This window comes from Pinus tabuliformis, chromosome 6, assembly GCF_031772625.1.
Source record: "Pinus tabuliformis cultivar Carrire ecotype Pingquan chromosome 6, CPIR1, whole genome shotgun sequence".
NCBI classification, from domain to species: domain Eukaryota; kingdom Viridiplantae; phylum Streptophyta; class Pinopsida; order Pinales; family Pinaceae; genus Pinus; species Pinus tabuliformis.
The window spans coordinates 1,444,879,870-1,444,898,745 of NC_142292.1; the positions used below are offsets into that span (position 1 = coordinate 1,444,879,870).

The 18,876-nt window shown below is 37.7% G+C and overlaps 1 protein-coding gene across 2 annotated transcripts in view; it reads right to left on the reverse strand.

Annotated features, from left to right (window-relative positions):
* The window catches only part of PDR2 (phosphate deficiency response 2), a 214,403-nt gene that overhangs the window by 83,853 nt on the left and 111,674 nt on the right, over window positions 1-18,876 (reverse strand). For both annotated transcript variants that reach the window (XM_089427506.1, XM_089427499.1), the window contains exon 14: window positions 18,707-18,786. In XM_089427506.1, the coding sequence (XP_089283632.1) occupies window positions 18,707-18,786 (80 nt within the window). The remainder of the gene's footprint in view (window positions 1-18,706; window positions 18,787-18,876) is intronic.

Below are 18,876 nucleotides of genomic sequence, written 5' to 3' on the forward strand. Positions count from 1 at the left end.
GTTGTCAATCATGAGGGGAGTTGATTGTACTTGTTTTACCTGCAAATCTTCAAGAATTTTCCTGACCCATACAATTTCTTTCGTTGCTTCAGCTGCTGCCACGTATTCTGCTTCTGTTGTGGAATCTGTTGGAACTGATTGTTTGCGTGATCTCCAAGAAACAGCTCCTGATCCAAGATTCATAGCATATCCTGAAGTAGATACTTCGGTTTCTTTGTCTCCATCGAAGTCTGAATCAAAGTATCCAATCAAGCTGAAGTCGTCCACCTGTATATACTTGATTCCAAGGTCTTGAGTTCCCTTCAAGTACCTTAGAACTCTTTTTGCAGCAGACCAATGTCCCTCACAAGGCTTTTGCATGAACCTAGAGAGAATTCCAACAGTAAATGAAATGTCTGGTCTGGTAGTAGTGAGGTAGATGAGACTTCCTAAAAGTTGTCTATACTTTGTTACATCCTCAAATTCCTTTCCTTCAATAGATGTGAGCTTTAAGTTTTGTTCCATTGGAGTAGAAAGAGGCACTCTGTCATGCCAAATCTGTTTAACAAATCTCCAATGTATTTCTTTTGAGAAAGAAATATGGATTTTGGATGTTGGGTTACTTCAATGCCAAGATAGTAATGAACATAGCCCAAATCAGTCATTTCAAAACTTTTTCCTAATTCTTTCTTTATGGATGCAATATAGCTTTCATTGTTCCCTGTCATTAAAAGATCATCTACATATACCACAAGATATACAACTGTTTTGCCAACTTTCTTGACAAATAATGTTGCATCATCAAGATCAAAATGATTGAAGCTGAGTTTCAGAAGATGCTCGGTTTTTCATACCATGCTCGTGGTGCTTGTTTGAGGCCATACAAGGACTTCACAAGTTCGCATACTTTATGTTCATGTCCTTTCACAGCAAATCCTTCAGGCTGGGACATAAAAACATTTTCTTTTAGATCTCCATTCAAGAAGGAAGTTTTTACATCCATTTGATGGACTTTCCAACCGTTCTGAGCTGCTAGTGCAAAGAGTGTCCGGATGGTGGCCCATTTTGCTGTGTGGGCAAAAGTTTCCTCATAATCGACCCCTTCCTTTTGTGCAAAACCTTTTGCCACAAGCCTAGCTTTGTGCTTGTCAAGTGAGCCATCAGCTTTGTGCTTGTCAAGTGAGCCATCAGCTTTGTACTTGTTCTTGTAGACCCACTTGCAGCCAATTGGTTTGGTTCCAAATGGAGGATCAACCAGTTTCCAAGTGCCATTCTTTATGAGGGCATCATACTCCTTTTTCATCGCTTCTTTCCATTCATCATGAGAAGCAGCTTCTTTGAAGGAAGTTGGTTCAAAATCTGTAGACAAGTTCAATTCACAATCATAAGTAACATCCATATCAACAGGTGAATTAGAGTCATCTACATCACCTCCATTTTGTCGGTTTGAATTTCTAGTTCCTGTTTTTCCAATTTCATCAGGATGAACACTTTCAAGTGTCTTTGTCAGCCACTTTGGGGGACCTTTCTGAGATGGTCCAGGCTGCTCTGTTGATTGAGTTGGGACTGAATCAAGATTGAGTCTCCCAATTCTATCAATTACAACACTTAAAGCATCATCCGTTGTTGGAGTTTCATGCAAAGGAGATTGTTCTTCAGAAGAAGATTCCACATGTTGTTCTAGTATAGGAATCCCCCCTTCAAGATGTGGAATCTGATTATCAAATTCTTGAAATGATTTCGTTTTTGCGAATCTATCCAAGCGATCAAGTTGCCGCTCAACAACATTGTCAAATTTGGATGATTCAAGAAAAATGACATCTCTAGATACAACAAACTTTTTATTTACTTCGTCATAGAGGCGGTATGCTTTAGAGGTGTTTGAATACCCCAGGAAGATACACTTACGACTTCTAGCACCAAGTTTGTTTCTATGTACCTTTGGTATCAAAGCATAACAGGTGGAACCAAAGATCCTGAGATGTTTTACCGAAGGAACATGTCCATACCACAATTCATAAGGAGTCTTGTTTCTTATAGCATTAGATGGACATCTATTCTTTATATATGCAGCACATAGAACAGCATCAGCCCAAAACATTATCTTTACATTTTTGAAGAAAAGCATGGATCGTACCATATTCAAGATTGTTCTATTCATTCTTTCAGCTACACCATTCTGTTGGGGATTATAAGGCACAGTTGTTTGATGTTTGATCCCATGTTGGCGAAGATAGTGTTCAAATTCATTTGATGTATATTCTTTTCCATTATCAGTGCGAATAGACCCAATATGAGATTGTGCATCATTTTCAATCCATTTATGAAAATTCTTGAATGTTTGAAAAGCATCAGATTTGTTCTTCAATAAATAAACCCCAACACATTCTGGTGTAATCATCAATAAATGTCATGATATATTTATTTCCATTTGCAGAAGGAACAGGCATTGAACCACATAAATCAGAATGAATGAGTTCAAGCTTCCTATGTGCTCTTGAATGTGAATCATGAAAAGACTGTTTGCTATGCTTTCCTAGAATGCAAACATCACATTGCTTATGTTTCCTAGGAATTGTAGGCAAACCAGTAACACCATTTTTCTTTAATAAACGGAGACTGTCATAGTTTAAATGTCCAAATCTAGCATGCCATAATAAACTTGATGGAAGTGTACCTTCTTCATGATGAGAAATATATGAGAAATGTTGTGCATGAGCAGAGGTTCCTTGCAGTTTGAGAAGTCTTTCTTCTTCTATTCCCCTCATGACAAGTGAGTGGTCAGATGCTTTTCTTACCTCAAGCTTGCCATCAAACATATGAATGGGAGTGACCTTGCTGGCGGATGTGGACCAAGGACAGCAAGTTTCTTTTGAGCTGTGGGAGATATAGAACATAATCCAGAAGAAAGTCTGGAAGACCAGGCAGTTTAAGCCTGATTGTGCCAAGCCCTAATGGCTTGATTTTTGACTGATCTGCAAAGTACACTGCTCCATCAACATTGTCAGTGAAATCTTCAAAAAAATCTTTCCTATGAGTCATATGACAGGTTGCTCCTGAATCAAGCAACCAATCATTTTTCGAAGAAGCAAGTGAAGCATTAAACAAATCTTCATTTACTCCAATGTTACACTATGCCTCAATATAGTGAGCGGATTCAGGTGCTTTACCTTTGTCTGTAACATCAGTTTTACCTTTCTGCTGGTTTCTTTTCTGCTCAAATTTGTCCCATGGTAGCTTGCATGTAGAAGCATCATGTGATCCATTTCGTTTGCAGCGAATGCAATGCAGATCTGCTTTTTCTCCTTGAGAATGTCTGCCCCCCCTGCCTCTGATGTATCTTCCTCTTCCTCTTCGTCCACCTCTTCCTCTTGTAGAATCTTGAGCAGGATGCTTTTCTTTATGAGCAAGGCAAACAGTCTCTTCAAAAGATTCAGGGACTGTCTTCTTTCCAAAGGCTTTCTCTCTTTCAGCAAACTTTTTCACAAGAGAGTCAAAGGTTATATCTTTAAGATTTCCATTTGCTTGTAAAGACTCAAGATAATTGGAGTAAGTAGGATAGAGTGCCTTGAGAAAAGCAATAAGAGGGATATCCAGCTCAACCTTAGTGGATTTGATATCATGCATTATGGATTTTACTTCAGATGCAAGAGCAATAGGATCATTATTTTTCAGTTCAAGAGTGAAGAGTTTAATCATGAGCTGAACAAATTCAAGTGCAGAATGTGAGTCATAGAGTTCTTTGAGCTTTTGTAAAGCTTCAAAGGAAGTTGAATATGATGAAATATGGCGACTTACTTCTTCATTTACAGATGTTGTGATTAATGCATATGCTTTGTTGTTCTTGTTATCCCAAATGACGAGCTCTTTGTCTGATGTAGGTTGTATTGGGTCATTGTCTCCTTCTCCGACGCACACTCCTTTCCACAACTCATTGAAGATGAGGGTGTGTTTTATCATCCGGGACCATTCAGGATAGTTCTCCTTGCCAGTGAGAACTATTCCTACCATAGAGATGATTGAATGCATTCTGTAAAAAAATACTTCTGCTGATAAAAAAAAATTATGCCAATATACAGTAGAAATGTACTCAAAAGGGCATTCTCAAAGGGTATTATCATCCACTAAAATTTCTAACATAAGATTTTCATATACCCGTTGAATCACTGTCATCACAACTTCAATACACAGACAAAAAATGACTTTCAAAAATGTACACAGCTACCAATAAAAATCATTCCATGCATGCGCAGCAGTAAACAGCATGGGATGCTCAATCTTTTCACACGAGTTTAAAATTCAACAAAAGATCTGTGGTGCTCAAATATCTCAGTGGTCTTCCCAATCGCCGACTCCACAATTTTAAACTGTAAGAGACTCCATATCTGTCTTGATGTGGCCACGGTATCGCAATATATATATGAACACAAATAGCAGAGTTATGTTCAGAACATTATCACGAGAAACAATATTCTGCTGAATGCAGGATTGAAGGCCAATATAACAAAATTCAATATGGGGACCAAGAATAAAATTTCAGGCAGTCTTGCGCTCACAGCTTCTAAATACCTTTCTCATGGGCTAGTGACTACACAAACCAATATCTATGTCGTAGGCAATACCATGTCAGACCATGGATTAAGGTTCGTTTGGTGACAAAATAACATATCGTTTGAGTTTAGACCCCACAGCCTCCAAAGCCTGACGGCCGAATCAGTGAACGTTAACATTTAATGCATCCTCTCTTGCATATAACTACATGCATCGAATATTTTGCACAGAATTAATATATTGTCATTAAAGGAATTTTAACTATAACATAATGGAGGACAAACTTCAAAACACGCAATTCGGTAGCAGCAGTTTGCTTGTATTGAATGTCGGACAGAACTAGTATCATCGACCTCGGGCCTGGTTTAGTCGTTGCCATTCCAGGTAGTAAGTCGTTGCCATTCTTGGTAATTCATATCGTGTTGGTAAGGAATCAATCCCTTCGGTAAATCCCTGATGCCCGAGCTGCAGCAGATTGGAGAAGATTCGGTGGCGCTTGAGGAAATGACTGCAATTGAGAGCAGGCTAAATATCGCTGCCACAAATTATCCTATAGCGTTTCAATGGATTGAAAAAGGGTAGCACAGCGTTTACGTTTGAGATGGAATGAAAAGAGTAGCACAGCGTTTCAATAATGTCAAAACAACGTTCAGTAATGAGGTGTAGTAAGTGAGTTTGCAGTGTGTGGCATCAGTTTTTTTTTTTGAATAGCGTTATGAATAGAGGTAGCGCTGGAAAGGAATATGGCAGAGGGGATATGGCAGGACAGAGGGGATATGGCAGACAGAGGAGATACATCTATTTTTAGAACCTAGGAGCTCTGATACCATGTCAGGCCAAGAGTAACTCCAGACTTGGCAGAAAAACTGATTCATTTATTTCATTAGGTAGCTATTGTTATATACATGAATGTGACTGATCAGTGCATCTTCTTGATGATTGTTCACATTCCAAATTCACCCAATCGACGAGGATTAGGTGTCAACAGAGAAAAAGTTATGACGATTTTCCCTAGGTCACCTGTTTGGAATGTAATTCAAGAGTCTACAAAAAGACCAACTTCCTCAGATCATATCTCCACAAATATAGCGCAAAAAGCTCTAAAATTTGGACCCGAGGTTCAGTGCGATTTCGTCTCAAATGGGTTTTTTTTGCTTCTGAAATGTCGCAGAAAAAACGTTATAGCGAAAATACCACGATGACCTATTTAGAGCAGCGAAACCCTAGAATCCAAAAGCTCTGATACCAAATGTTATAAAACCAGCTCACAAAAAGATAGAAAAGATATATCAACGCCTTAGAATTCAGCCTCTTCAAGGGGCAACCTCCTTTACATTACACAAATGAATGATTCCTTGATGATTCAAATGACAAAACCTCCTTTCTATATATAGGAGTCTAAGGAGTCACAATATAACCCAACCGACCTAAAAATAATAATATAAAAGCACAAAAATAACAATAGAGGGATTCTATGGGGCACAGTAATAACAATATGGGGACACAAGGGGCACAACAATATTAATAAGGAATACAACTACAATAGTAATGGGGTAATCACTAGTATTATAGGGACCTAACAGATCATCAGATCTGGGAATGGAGTCGGACTCACTCCCTAGATTTGATAGATCTGCCATTTATGTACATAAATCTATAAAGTTTTAAGTTTTCTAACTTGGGTGTTTTTTGGGTCATTGTATATATCGTTTGGGTGTTTCTTGTTGTCCTGTAGCTGCAGATCTAAAGCTGAAAGTTGTGCAGAGTCCAGATCTAAGCCCTGGAGGGTAAGATCTAGATCTCTGAGGGTCCATCAGCATCATTTTGGCAGGGATCATATCCAGATTTCACAGTCCAAGGGTTTAAATTTATTTTCAGATCTGGAAATTTCATGAGGGTTTCAGGATCAAATCTGAAGCAAGCTGATTCAAAATTTTAAATTAAGATTTCTGGAAAATTCTTAAAGGAGTTCTGGTAAATTTTAAGGGGTTTTTCGGCCACCAGTTTGCTGATTGGTTTTTGGGATTTGTTGCCTGGTTTTTGGGTTTCACTGTGCATTTCGAATTTTTTTTAAGGGCCCAGCCCTGCTACCTGCTTTCTCTTCGAATCCGCGTTGTTGGCCGCCATTCCAAACCTGCAAAAAGAGAACAAAAAACCTCCTCAAATCCCTTTCTTCGCTGCCCATCAAATCCGCATTTTTTTATCATTTGGCTGCCAAACCCTTCTACGTATTGTTGCCTTCATCGCAGTCCCTTCTCCCTCCATTCCGTTGTCCATTCCTTCTCTCACGCAACATTCAACATTGCACGTCAACTTCTATTTCTGCCCACGCTGGCCATTCCGCACCCTCTCTACGCAGTCTTCTCCCCTATCGCTGCCCAGCTTACCAAACCCGCATCCTCTTACTACCTCTCCGTTATACCTGCGTGCTACCTTGGATCACCTGCGGCTCCCTCACACGCTGCCTTTCTGCTCCATTTCCCTTCCATCCTCAAGCACCTCCTCGTTTCCATCATGAGCCCTTCCTTTCAAACCCACACTTATTTTCTGTTCCACGCACTTTTCTTTTCCTGCAAAATAAGGTTGTTGCCATACCTATGCAGCTCTTGTTCTCCACGTGAGCTGCTCCTCCATCATTTCTTTGCCTCTACCCTTGACCTTCATCTACATTCCACGCAGCAATCGAACCCATCATCCGTTGTGTGCTTAACTCTCCTCACCATTTTTCCTCTGCCGCTGCCCACGCCTTTCATTCCACGCAGTCTAGCCTTTCTCCCTCGTTGCTCTGAAATCCCTTCTGCTCCCCTATTACCGTTGTCCAAGTCTGCAAGCTCAATCCGCTGCTCGCTCCTCTATCATCTCCACAGCCTCCATCCGCGTGCCATCGTGAGTCCCTCTATCCCTGTCCATTGTTGCTCAGCCTTCATCTCCACTGTCTGCCAGCTCCTCCGTTGCCTTCACCGGCACACACTAAACAAACAAAGCACTTCAATTTTTTTATTTGGCTTGTATTCGTATGACTTAGTTTAGGTTTTAGACTTGATTTTTTATGTTTCATTAGAGTTAGGTTTATAACATTTTGATTTTTTAGATTTCTTTCATTGCTTCAAATTTTATTTCGTTTGATTTTCTCTTTTTAATCTTTGTGACATTCAAAAAAATATATATTATTTTTTTTATTTTCATTTTAAAAATTCATTAAAAAGTCATAAAAATTTATAACATTAAAGAAAAATTTTAAAAATTCCTAAAAAAGGGTAAAAGGGAGTTCACACTCTGTCACTTTAAGAAATCCTAAAGTATTAAATTGAAATAAGTTTCATAATTAAGTGTTTTAAATTTTTTATGTGACCTCTGGCCCATTAAAAAAAATTAAAATTATTAAATCTTTTTCGATTTATTTTGGTCACATTTAGTCTTGCTTAACATATCAAGAAATTCACCTAAGAAATAATTAAGTTGTCAATCTAAAATTTCTTCTTGGTGTCTTTTGTGCTAAGGTAAGATCTAAAGGTAAATTTTTGTGGTATTTGTCATTTCTCTATAGTTAAATATGCTTAAATTTTTATATCTGAAGATTAACTATTTGAAAGTGGTAAATTTCCTAGATTTGGGATTTTAAACACAATCATTTAAATTCTAGGATCTGAACTAGTTAGCTTTTAAATTTCGTGGTTGATTAAGGTATTTGGATCTCTAGAAATTTAATTGCTAAGACATTGTGCATCTGTTGAATATCTTGCATCTATCTATCGTCATTGCTTGGATTATTTAATGCTCGTTACATGTTAGATATATTGTGAATATTTTCAAGCGATTGTTAAAGATTTTTATTGTGGAATTACAAATAGATCTCATTTTCCTAAGCAACAGTAGCTAATCAATTACTTGATCATTAACTGCATAAGGCACTGGTATTAATCATTTAAAGTCTAATCAAATCTTAAATCTTGCTAAGCCTTAATCAAGTATTTGGTTGCCTCGCTGTGTCTCCCAAACCGGTTGATTCCCAGCTGATTCTCCTTCATCCCATTTCGCCATAGGGTCTACCTCCCTTAGCTTGTTGTAGGGAGACATCTTAAACGAAGAGATCGGGGATCAGGGTGACAGTCCACGGTCTAAGCATTGTCGTGGTGCCTAGACACTCTGTGCGACAACAGAGTCTAGCTAATTGCAACTTCATGATTAATGGCAAGCATTGATTCCAATTAATTTTGTATAGACCTTCACATCTAGATCTCAGAGTGAGAGCATCTCTCGTGTTGCATCTCGATGGCCAAGTGAGACCTTTACCATTTATGAAATCAACTTTCACTCCTTTATCTTCTAAAGTTGATATGGAAACAAGATTCTTCTTTAAACCAGGTACATTAAAAACTTCTTGAAGAGTCAAAGTTTTACCTTGATCCAGATGGAAAGAAACAAAACCAAATCCCTCTATGGGATATGTAAAGTTATCTCCAAGAATGATCTGCAAATCTATCTCTCTCACAACCATATTAGAGAGTACTTTGTAACCAGTAAAGTGCCTTGAAGCACCACTATCAACCAACTAGCTATCCCAAGAATCTGCAAGAAATGAACTAGAAAAAGCAGAAACAGGAAAGTACTTTGATTGTGTCTCAGTTGCATTATTATCATACCTTTGGTTCCTTGTGGAACGATGGTTTCCTCTGCAAGCAGAAGGAGCTTCTCTTCTTCTTATGTAATCAGATTTGTTGGAACGATTGTTGAAGTTGGATTTTGATGCTCTTTTGTTTTCTAAACAGTCACAAGTATAATAGTGGCCATGCTTGCGACAGTTGTAGCATTGGACTTTTGATAAGTCTTTGGTCCATTGAGAGGAGTTGATGGGAGCAAACTTTCTCAAATAGTGCATTCCTCTTATTCCTTCCTTCTTCTTGCCTTGTACAACAAAGGCAGTAGGTTCTCCCTCCTCATGCTTGGGAATCCTTCCTCTGGAAATCATTTTATTTTCTTCTTGAATGCACTTTCCCAGGAGCTCGTCAAATGTAGGAAACTTTTCATTATTATTGATGGTAGTAATAAAAGTTTCCCAACAAGAAGGAAGACCTCCAAGCATAATCAGTACAAGTTCTTTTATCATAAACAACTTCACCAAAAGTTGACAACTGATCTTTGATTTTTTATATCCTCATGAAGTATGCTTGAATGGTTTCTCCTTTGTTTATCTTAACATTCTTGAGTTGATTCTTCAGATCAAGAATTTGGCTAAATTTGTTACTTGATACATTCCAATCAATTTGTCATATATTTCGTTGGCTTTCTTCAAATTGGAGACATAAGTGATGAGGTGGTCTCCGAGAGAGTCACGGATAATATTTTTAGCCTTGACTTCTCCTTTCTTATATCTGGCCTTAATAGAAACATTGGAGTTTTCCGTTGGTTCTGCTACCTCTCCTTCAACATACTCTAGACCATCATGTTCCTCAAGAGTAATATCCAATCTGGCCTTCCAAGGGAGACATCTTGACCTGCAACAAGAGATAGCAAAAGGGAAAAGAAATTTCAGGAGAAAATGAGCAGTAAGTAGAAAGAACAACAAGACATATTTCAATAGAAAGAGAGTTGTAAATGGAGCAAGCAGCAAGTTATATTTCGGCAAAAAGAGAGTAGCAAATAGAGCAGACAGCAAGCTATATTTCAGCAGAAAGAGAGTCGCAAATGGAGTAGACAGCAAACTATATTTCAGCAGAAAGAGAGTTGCAAATGGAGCGGACAACAAGAGATATTCTAGCAAAAAGAGAGCTGCAAATGGAGCTTGTCTTCACCAAAGCTCTGATACCATGTTGAAATTCTAATGTTCTATGTTGTTACAATCACCTAAATTCATAACTTCTTTATGCTGCAAAATAAGTTAAGTAATTGTAGATAGAACACAAACCATATGTAGAATGGAAGACAACCAAGAACTCAATGAGACACAGAGAAGTTAGGTCAATGACCAGAGAAGAACCCACAAGGGGAAAACCCAACCAGATTCTTCTTCTATTAGAAGTCAATTGTTCAGCAGAGATACAAATTACAATGAGAGAATGAAGAAGTTGACCCAAATCTGAAGAAGAGCCTTGATAACAGTAGCTGATGCAAACACTAAATCACTTTGGCTCTCTAAGATTTGCTCTTACTCTTCAACACTCTCTCTCTCTCAATCTTCCTCTGGACTCTCCAACTCTCTCTTTCTCAAGTTCAAATTCTCCTTTCCCAAGCACAAGTAAGTGTATTGAGTGAGAATGAAAGGCACAAATATATAGTAAGAGCAAGGAGGTTGAATTCATGATGAAGTAACTCCTATGCCTTGAACTGGAGTCACATATGCCTAAGTAGGTGTAACTTATGCCATAAAGGCATAGTCACCAGGTTCGAGTTCGAGTTCGAGGACCATGAAATTCGAATAAAGTTCGGCAACTCAAATTTTGTCGATAAAATTCGACATATAGAAATTCGAAAAAAAAAATGTATATTAAAGATAGATATATCATATGCATATGAGAAATGGTATGGAGTGAATTTTATCATGATTATCCTTATAATCAGACTATTAAATGCTTAATATCAAATTTTATATCAGAATAGATCAATTTTTCAATAGCTGCACTCACCAATTGTTAGCTCAAAACCAAATATCAGACCTTTATGACTGCTGCAACCACAGTTTGTTAGCCCACATACACATGCCAATAACAGATCCGCCTTATAGAGAAATAACTAGCAGAGCTAGGGAATGAAAATTTGGAGATTTGACCACAAAAAAGTGATGTTTAATGCTTGATACTTAGTGACCAACCCTTGCAAGGTCTGAAAAACGCCGAATTTCCCTTGAAAAACGCCGAATATGTTCGTTTTCCCTTGAAAAACGCCGAATTTCGAATTTAATGCTTCAAATTCGGCGTATCTGGTGACTAAGCATAAAGGAGAGGAGTGTAACTTATGCATTTAGGAGAGGAGTGTAACTTATGCATTAAAGAGGTGTACAAGGAATATTTTTATGACGAGTCATTAGAGTGTTTGAGTGTAAGAGGTGTGTAAGAGCATTAAAGAGAGAGAGGAATGAATCCATTGAGAGAGAGAAACATATGAATTAATTGAGGGGAGTTACATATGTGACATGATTGAGAGACTTGCATTTCTTTTTAATAATAATATCATAAAGAGGATAATAGTAGTAATAATAATAATAATACTGATGATTAAGTTAAAAATTAAACAATTGAGATTGATAAAGGACAAGTTAAGTGGTTTTCCATCATATATATATGATTACAAATTGATGGAAGGTGATTTACTATTTTTGAAAAGTCGTGGTTACAAAGATAGACATGACTTTCTATTTTTAGAATTGTCAGAAATGAAATTTTATTCAAAGAAATTCATCCCATAGAACCCAATTTTCAATAGACCATTCAGTGTACACTTATACATGTCACATGCTATAATCTACATGAATTTCTTTATTTTATCCTAAATATCCAATTTGATGTTCATTATAATTATATAGTAGGCTAGGGATGAGATTGAGGGGGATGGGTAATCAAAAGGGTCAAGGAAGGTGTGGTCGACAATGAGGAATGGAATGGAGACAAAAAAGTCTTGGATAAAGGAGAATGTCACTTTTACCTTAAGAATTCAACATTATCATTAATGGCATAGCATTAGTAGGGCCATAGGGTTGACTATTAGGCTTACCCACTTATAAATTAATATTTTCAAGCAAAATTCAAGGGTGATGCCTACAAGCACCCCTTTTGGGAAAAAGTGTCCCCACATTGGGAAAACATTTACCCATGTGTCTCCTCGAGTTTCCCCAAAAAAGGGACGTGAGGAAACATTTCCCCAGGTGTACCCCAGTCCCTGGTGTGTGGAAGACGTGGGGAGGACACACGCCACCCAAGGGGATGTGTCCTTGTGGAACAATGGATTTTAGCTAATCGATAGGCAAGACTTCATGAGGATGATTACCACTGTTGAAATTTCCTTGCACCCTAGGTCAGGAGTATGCCCTAGCTAGGAACGCAAACACACTAGCAGTGCCCAACAATAAACCACTTTGCATAACGGAATATAACAGCAGTGAAATCAACAACAGTACACGAGATTATTGGCCCAAACACTTTTCTTACCAGTCCATTAACAAGAAAATCATAGGGCTCTCGTACTAGGGATCCTGGCCCTTTAGAAAGCCTGATACAATGCTATAATATAAATTTGTCCTTTGACTATTACAACTATCATTGAGGCCTAATCCTTCAGGCCCTCATCTGCCCATAAAATCAAAGACAAAACAACTCAACTTACATGTTATTTGATTCCTTAGCAAATCAAACCTTTCAGTCCTCTTTGTCCTCGATCCTGGTTGTCCTTTGCCACCAAAAACTACCCAGCCAATTCACTTTAGGCTCATAGCCCACTTTTTCCCACTTGGAAACTCCTCTAATAGCTCCTGAAGCATGTGTTCATCCCTTCAGCCCACAAACTACTTGTTGTCCTTTATTTAGCCCTTCTTAGCAGTGCTTATCTTGTTGTCCTACTCGGCCTGCTACAACGACCTTTGGCTAGCCTCAAATCTCCCTCAGTCTATGTCTTGCCTTCTTAGGTCCTCGACCTATTCTATTTAGCCTCTTTAGTCCCTCAACCTGCTCTATTTAGCCTCTCGTCCTTGTATGATCTGCCCTCGGCCTACTCTTTCTTACCCTACGTCCCTTCTCCAAGAGCTGAAGCAACCTGCAGCCAACCCTAGAAACACAAACAAACCATTTTTCCTTGTTGTGAATGGCCTTACTAGCTCTCACAAAAACTCAGCGTACTCTAGGATAGATAACTCGGCTTTCTTGAACAACTTCCTGACCAAAAAACCTAACTTGACCTCCTCTTGTACAGTTGCAGCCATTAGGGCTTGCCCTTCTCCACAAATGAAGTCTCTTCACACTTGTGACTAGGCCTCTCCTTTGGCCTATATTTATATCTCTTGTGTGAGTGTCTTGGGAGTCTTCTTTTCCCTTCAAGAAACCCTCACTTCACAACTCAACAACAAATTAGAACATAAAATTAGTTTTCTTGGGTTCCAAGCCCACAACTTTGGGTCCAAAACCCCAAACTTGGGTACTTTGCCCAAAAACACTCCATTTTGTGGGATTTCTCCTCACAAACCTCAAGCAATTTTTTGAGAATACTCCAAGTTGCAATCATTGAAAGTAGTTGAGACAAGCCATGCCTCAAACTTAATCATGTTGTCACATCTCGTAGAGGTGTCTATGGTGGTGAGTGTTATTTGGGATATTTCAAGAAAATCATATTCTAGGAGTGGAATTCTTGTTCATCAAATGATGGTCGATGAGGAATGGTAGAGCAAGATAGACTTCTTGATCAAGTTCTTATCACTAGCATTTGAGCTCTCTAAAATGTAGACACTAGCAAGCCCTCCTTTGTAGAGGTTTATGACTGCATCAACATTATGATTGAGAAAACCATGGAAATAATTTTGCAAAGGTTCTAATGAAAATCAATGTTGATAGGTGGAACCAATTTAACACTCCCATGCACACTAGCTCAAGCTTTGAAACCTAGATTTTATCATGAAGACCTCATTGCTCAAAGTAACAAGAAGACGAAAACCCCACATAAGAATAGGGACATAGCTACTACAATGAAGAAAGCCCTTATGATAATACTTCCATGTTATCTTTAGATTAAGGTTATGAGAAGAGGAAGACCATGTATAATGGTAGGGGCATAGCTACTAGAGTGAACAAAGTCTTCATGAGAATACTTCCAACTTATCTTTAGACTAAGGTAGAGAAGAAATTTATCAATTTTGGTCCTATAATTGATAAACTTTCGAACATATCAACCTTGGATGAAAGGAGGACAACCAACCCTATTCAATGGTGGACTTTATATGGAGCAAATTGTTTACATTTGCAAACACTTGATGCTTGTCCTTGATCACAAGTAGCAAGCTCTTCATCAACAAAAAGATATTGGAGCGCGTACAATTTTATCCACTCTATAAAGCACAACATGTTGGGATCACAAAAAGGGAAGAAGATCTTGTCTTTGTGTAATTGAGCCTTCATATAAAATGGAACCCCTAAAGAATTGAATGTGCATCCTAAAATTCCTAACTTGGACCTCTTACTTGTTGCTTTATATATTTGCTAGCAATACAACTTATGTTCTACAGTCCACTACTAAGCAACTCTCTTAATCTACTTTCCTTAAAGCAAATGATGAGTTTGATTTGTATGAGAGCACAGTGTGGTTCAATTGGTATTTTGGTAGATATACCTTACAATCTGAATTTGGAGTTTGAACAATGTGATCATTTACGGGAATTCGTATCAACATAATTTTTCACTAAATTGTCATTTGTCTATAATTTTGTGCTTCCTAATCATTTTATTCTATCTTTTCAAATAATGTGATATTAACAAAATCTATCTTTTGTATTTCTAAAAGCTCAATTTCCACATTTCCTTTTGTCTTTTCTTCCACTTCTATTTTTTTGGAGAGTCATCCTTTTGAGCCATATCATTATAAGAATGCAACCTACAAACAGATGTCTCTTTTTAAGCCCCGGGGATTATCTCAATTGGTTGAACCATCCACCCAAGGAATGTTTGCCTATATGGAGGCCATAACTCACATTTTCAATTTCAATTATGTCCCTTAAGGTCTTAGCTACAACTGTAGCCAGAGGTTAAGCCAACCTCCATCAAAATATTATGAGGAAGAGAGGAGGAACCCACAAGGTTAGTAGTCTAAATATACGATTAATGCAACATTTAGAAGTTATTGTGAGTGGTTGGGTGGTTAAACCACCAAAACCAACCTAGGATATTGTATAATGATATAATGATGGATGAGGAACTTGAGAGGTTGGTAAGTGTAATTTATGTAGCCCACCTCACGCTATATTCATGTGCATATTACATCAATAATACATTTAACACTATTATTTTCTTTCTCCACGAGAGGGGACCCTGCATGCATTGCCAACTTCTTTTCTATTATAGAAGTGTTCTTAACCTTGGATGTTAAAGGGGTTTCTAGGGGAGGCACTCTACCTCCATTAAGCATTGCTCACCCCAACCCACTCATCCTTGGGCATTCTTCCATGGATGTTATCAAATCTTGTATTGATTTTTCCAAAGTGATAGATGATTAAATGATCAATCCCTCTACTTCCATTCGAAGCATTGATACATACATGTGACAAAACATTATCTCTTCTCTTAGATTATCATCTTCATTTTTCTTGAAGGAATCATCATGTACATGTAGTTCGAACTCATAGTTTAGGCTTACCCCATCTTGATATGTTTACAACATTCAATGTGTAAGCATTATTTTAGCATTTTAGGGTTTCGCTATTTTTTCAATCCCTAATATTTTCTTATTCATCTCTATTTTATTGGAGGTATTCAAGTCCCATTGACCTACTTTGGTCATTTGTAGACAATATAATTTCCTTTTCTTTCTCCACGTTCATGTGTTTGTAGCTTTTTCTTTAATACAATGTATAAAATCTTATAAGTCAACACTCTCGTCCTCTACCATTGATAACTTGGACATATGTCCATTTAGGGGATGCAAGATTTAGGCCATAATAACATGTTTGAAGGACATAGAACCATAATGCAAACTACATGTTGAGCTTTTTTGAGTGATGTTGCTCAAAAAACAACACAATAACACCTTTGATTCAATTGGGAGACAAGCCAAAAAGTTGTTTGCACTACAACATACAAATATACCAACCAGCGAAAGTTTGGAGCTTATTTCTCTTTGCTAGTACATATAGACTTTCATTGACAATTTCTCTAAGGAATCTTGGGTCCATTTTCCAAAGATAAAGTCTAGAACCTGTCACATATTTGGGTTCAAGGCTTGTGTAGAAAACGACACAAACATGATCTACTAGATGTCTTAATGGTGACAATGGTGGGGAATGTTGACTAGATGAGTTTGGAGTATTCTATAATGAAATCATTCTCAATCAAAACTCAACCCCAAATGAACAACAATAAAATGAGTGACAAAGATGAAAATAGTTTTTGATGAATCATTTATGCAAAATTCATGCATACAATCACTTACCTCAACAATTGATCACTGATAGTATCCACGCGCACCAAAAGAAGCTTGGTCATGTTAGAAACCATATGCATTTTCACATGAGGATTTTCACAGTTAACAGTTTGATGTTGAGAGTTTCTTCTGGAATACTGTGTTGTAACTTCTCATTGAGGTGTTTGACGCTTCAAATGAACACTTCACCCATCTTCAAGGACAGAAAGCTAAAAAATGTTGATACGAAGAGTGCAAGACCGTTATGGATAAGACTGTTATGGAACATGAGAAGAACTCAGCCTCCTCAAAAGTCAAAACATCCCTGCTCAGCCTTCATACACAGGGCCTCTTGGCTCTCCACAGGCCTGAGGCCTACTCGGCCTTCTCCTCCATAAGATGCTCTCTTGCCAACCAGAAGAATGAATCACTCACCCTTCTATTTTTCCAAAGAGTGCAATACAATGGGTCTATGAGTGCAAATCCCCATCACTTAGCCCACTCACCCCACACGTGGAAATACTCCCGATGCTACCGAAAAAATCAACATGTTTAACACGGCAAAAGAAATTGTTTTGAAAATGAAGAAACTCATGTCAACGGTTTAATCTTAACATTGACAACCATATGGAATACATATAAATAGAGCTCAAATAGCCTGCCAGAAAAAAGGAGGTATAGGAAACACCCCTCAATGGTTTCAAAGACATCCTGATGCCCCTTGTCTAAACGGATGGCTATGTGACACCAGTTCTCCATGCCTGAAAAGGGATCCTTAATGGGATGTTAATTATCATCATTGTTAAAGTTAAATTCCAACAAAACATAGTTACACATGAAATTTTCAAATAAAACATTTGAAGGTCCTCCCTATAAATAAACGGCATTTAGCTTGAAGAAGACAACACTCTTTCTTGCCTTCACAATCAATTGAGACGTTTAAACTTAAAGTTAAAATACAACTAGCAAGATTGCCTGAGAATGCTTGATGAACAATCTGCCCAGATGATGATATTTGGCGCGTGCAAAAACAATCTTCTTCAGTGGCTTCTATAGTACTGACTTTTGAAGGACTTTATACTACCATGCAAGAATGATCACCTAGGTCTTGGATTACATAATTAATCCATCAAAACAAACAAGCTCATCTGCACATCTCATTCAAATGGTATGGCTCCCAACAAGAATGTGAAATTTGGCGGGCAGAAGACAGCATCCACCAATCACTTCACACAATGAATTCTACAATTTGTTAGATGAGTAAAGTAACACAAGTATTTTATTATAAATGTCATCTAGAAATCAAACCACTTGCCACAATGACTAAGGGTTAGCTGCATTTGAAGCTTGAAATTCAAATTTAGGCGAATATGAAACCCTGGTTTGGGGGCACATGTTCCAGGGATTAACACAGGACGGATGTTGCCATTTGCTGTAAGCTTTAAATAAGGGTGGTCCAATGCCAATGTATGGAAGTAAACTAATTTTGTCCCTGGAAAAGCTCTTTAAGATTTTTTTTTGTCTGCACACAAGCTGTAGTGCCAAGTCAACAACATGCTTTCAATGCTCCAATCTCCAACACTAGGTTCCAATGTGCCAATTTGTCTTAGATTTGAACTTCTAGTACTGTACAGGTTTTGAGCTATAGGTCTTCAGTTTACAGTGAGCACAAATCACATTTTACACAATGGAGGATGGTTGAATCAAGTCACGAAGTAAACAGTGTTGACATAGAACATATTTAAGTTATGAATATATAAAAGATTGCTTATATATATATATATATATATATATATAAAAAATAATGAATTTTATCCAACTTCTTTTTGTTTAGATGAACTTTTATCAAATTACATTGCCCTCAAAGTCGAACACATACCAGAAGAAATGCTCAAAGGAGAAACGCTGTATAAAGTATTTCAATAATCCTAAATATTGATCAAGGAGAAACGCTGTATAAACTTTTCAAAACAAAGGAACAAAGAAATATAGGAAATCAATGACTGCAACAAAACATATAAAACAGAAAAGTAACAAATGGCAACCTATCTCTATGAGTGACAAATACAGAGTTCACATGTCTACTTACTTCCGAGGCATTGCTTTTTCATCAGAAGTATATATCCAATCAATTCCTTTGAGTGCTGCCTTTTCTAGAGGGTCACCAACCTACAATATAATCATGGACATTATAGTAGTTTGAGATATTGCAGACAAAGAAGTAGATACCAGATCGGTTTGCTTTTCACACATACATTT